This window comes from Rhamphochromis longiceps, linkage group LG2, assembly GCF_057381845.1.
Source record: "Rhamphochromis longiceps isolate RC_006_pf linkage group LG2, R_longiceps_female_GT1.1, whole genome shotgun sequence".
Classification (NCBI taxonomy): Eukaryota; Metazoa; Chordata; class Actinopteri; order Cichliformes; family Cichlidae; genus Rhamphochromis; species Rhamphochromis longiceps.
In genome coordinates, this window is record NC_140558.1 from 32,455,809 (window position 1) to 32,458,295 (window position 2,487).

The following is a 2,487-nucleotide window of genomic DNA, read 5'->3' on the forward strand; positions in this document are numbered from 1 at the left end:
TGCCATCTTTGCTCTGCCCGTGTCTCTCCACACTTGTGTTTACCAGTGCAGGATCCCATGACAGTTACCATAGAAACTTCGGCGCCTGGCACCAGCAGAGCCAAGAGTGGAGTTCATTTCTGAAGGGTCTCCGTGTGCAGGAAAATAAAGCCTGCAGCTGAGGGGAAAAGCACGTTTCACACGATCTGAGAGAGAGTATCAAAAGACTGCTTTATTTCTTCATGTCATTTACAAACACTGGAAGATATTAAAAAGGACATTACAGAATTGCTCATTTTCATGGTTTGTTATGATCACTGGCATACATTAAGAGCAGAAAGGTTGTAATAGTGAATATTAACACTGATATAATGTTACAGATGGACAATTGTAGTAGTCTTTACTTGTCTCTGTATCTTTTCAAATGTGTATTTCTATGTGTCTCCTAATGTCAATGTCTCATGCACTGACACAAAAGATTAGAATAATTTACTGGAGAATGTCACATTGACTGTCCATTTACATGCTACACCTCAGCAATGGCAGGAAGCATACAGGCTCGAGTGCGTGCCTCCCTCCATGCCAGCCTGCAGTCAGAGATCCACTGAGAGATGAGGGACTGTTTGATGGCTGGATTCAGCCTCTCTCCCTCTGCCTTTCTGCAAGCTATGCTGGCCTCTGACCTGGCCAAGGTGTGTTTTGGGGAGATGTTTGGAACTGAAGTGTCAGTTTTGCTGTTTAATTCAGAGCAACTGCTCTCATGTTGTTGTGGGAAATCTGGATTTGAACCAAGGGCAATGCTGTGGGCTCGCACGCACACTCTGCTCTCCCATACGCTGCCGTGCTGCCTCATAAACCTCCCCTCGACAAATGCTCTCCTCCTACCTCCTGAGAGGGTAGAGAAGCTGTTCTGGTGTCCATAAATATACTCAAGAGGGTCAGAGTTGCCAAACTTCAGCTGTCTGTTTAGTTCTTTCCCCTCTGCCTGCTGCGCATCAGCAGCACGTGCCTCCTCTTTCGAGTTGTATTCAATCCACGATGGCCTCAGCTTCTGCTGCGCAGTGTCCTGCTGCTGTGTGTGGAAAGTGTCCGGGGAAACATCCCGGCTGGGAAAAGTGGGGTGGGCCAGGTGGCAGATGGAGAGGAGGTAGTCCTCCGATGACAAAGCCTGGCAGTGACCAGAATTATGGAGCGTGTTGGCTTCGTTCAAATCTCTAACCGTCTCCTCGCTGCCCTCTCTGATTGTGGGCAGCGTCAGTCTCCTCTTGGAGAGCAGTCTGGACCGCGGCCGCATAGCTGAGAGAAAGACAAGACGGGAGAGGTCTCATTTAGATGGGGAAAAAAACTGTGTAATGTGAAATACTGCATCCAAGTCTCAAAAAAGCAGAATCCTTTAGGAAAATATAATCACCATTTGGAAAACTGGATATTTTGATAGATGTGACACATTCCTGATAGGGTCAGATGCAGCGTATGCAATCTTACTTCCTAGTTTACAAAGTGAGAGCCCTGTTTGTGTGTGTCATTTATGTCGAAACTTGCAATATGTGTCTCCACACGATACAAATAAAAAGATTAATCTGTGCACTATTATCTCACGAACTGACTTATAACTTCTGGAGTTAATTTCTCATTCGTACACACTGTTGTGTTGCATTGTATTTGCAAAAATTTTTCCTCAGTTTCTTTTGAAAAGCCTCTTGTTTAATCACCTCATCAGTCTAATGTGTTTTTCTAATGACATAATGTGCATCTGGACATTGCTCACATTGCCCGAAGCTCCCAAAACACAACCGACTACAACTGCTGGCTGTATCGATAAAACCAAGTAAACATAGAAGCCTCTCCTCTCCCTTCCCTTCATTTCAGGCACCGTGCGCTGCTTACTCTGGAGTTGTGTGTGTTGACCGTTCAATATACAAACAATCCCAGTGAGAGGCTGCACACACAGATGACTGTTTTGTGGGATCTCAGACACGTAAAGCCTCAAACTGTTTCAGAGTGTGGAGCGCCGAGTTGTTATAACCCAGAGCGTAGCCAACAATATATGCTTGTATTGACCTCATGACAAAAATAGCGCAAGCCAAACCAAAATGCCAGCCTCTCCCAGTTTCTTCCAAGGTGTAACCACTGCTAAATATAGACCACACCTTCTGTATACAACAGCTAAAAATGGTTCCACGGCGGCAGCTCGAGGCTGAAGCACAAAACAGGCACTCTGTGTGTGTGTTCGTCATGCATTCTCAGGAATAATGTAAAGGTTTTCTGCTCAATTTGCCTTCACACTCACCTTTACGGATGATCTTTGTTGAGTCCACCGAATCTTTTCTTGTCTCTTCTCCTGGTGCAGCTTTAAATAGCAGCCTGCATCCGTCGCTCTCGTCCTCTCTTTTTTTTGTCTCCTCAATTTTATTTACGATCCTCTGTTTTCATCTGCTGCTGCTTGTTAATTGTGCTGTGAAGCTTCAACTGTCTCTGACCAGAGGCAGAGGCAGAATGCAGGTTTAT

The 2,487-nt window shown here is 45.4% G+C and overlaps 1 protein-coding gene across 1 annotated transcript; it reads right to left on the minus strand.

The window, feature by feature from the left end:
• Positions 1-213: 213 nt before the first annotated feature.
• On the minus strand, positions 214-2,487 carry LOC146677548 (uncharacterized). Its single transcript, XM_085382285.1, has 2 exons — positions 2,270-2,487; positions 214-1,275 (listed from the first exon to the last, which is right to left on the minus strand). Exon 2 carries the CDS (start codon positions 1,271-1,273, stop codon positions 506-508), a length of 768 nt encoding a protein of 255 aa, XP_085238411.1. The 5' UTR covers positions 1,274-1,275; positions 2,270-2,487; the 3' UTR covers positions 214-505.

Excerpts from the sequence above, each read along its gene's own strand:
- LOC146677548 (XM_085382285.1), bottom strand. The coding sequence starts at position 1,273 with ATGCGGCCGCGGTCCAGACTGCTCTCCAAGAGGAGACTGACGCTGCCC.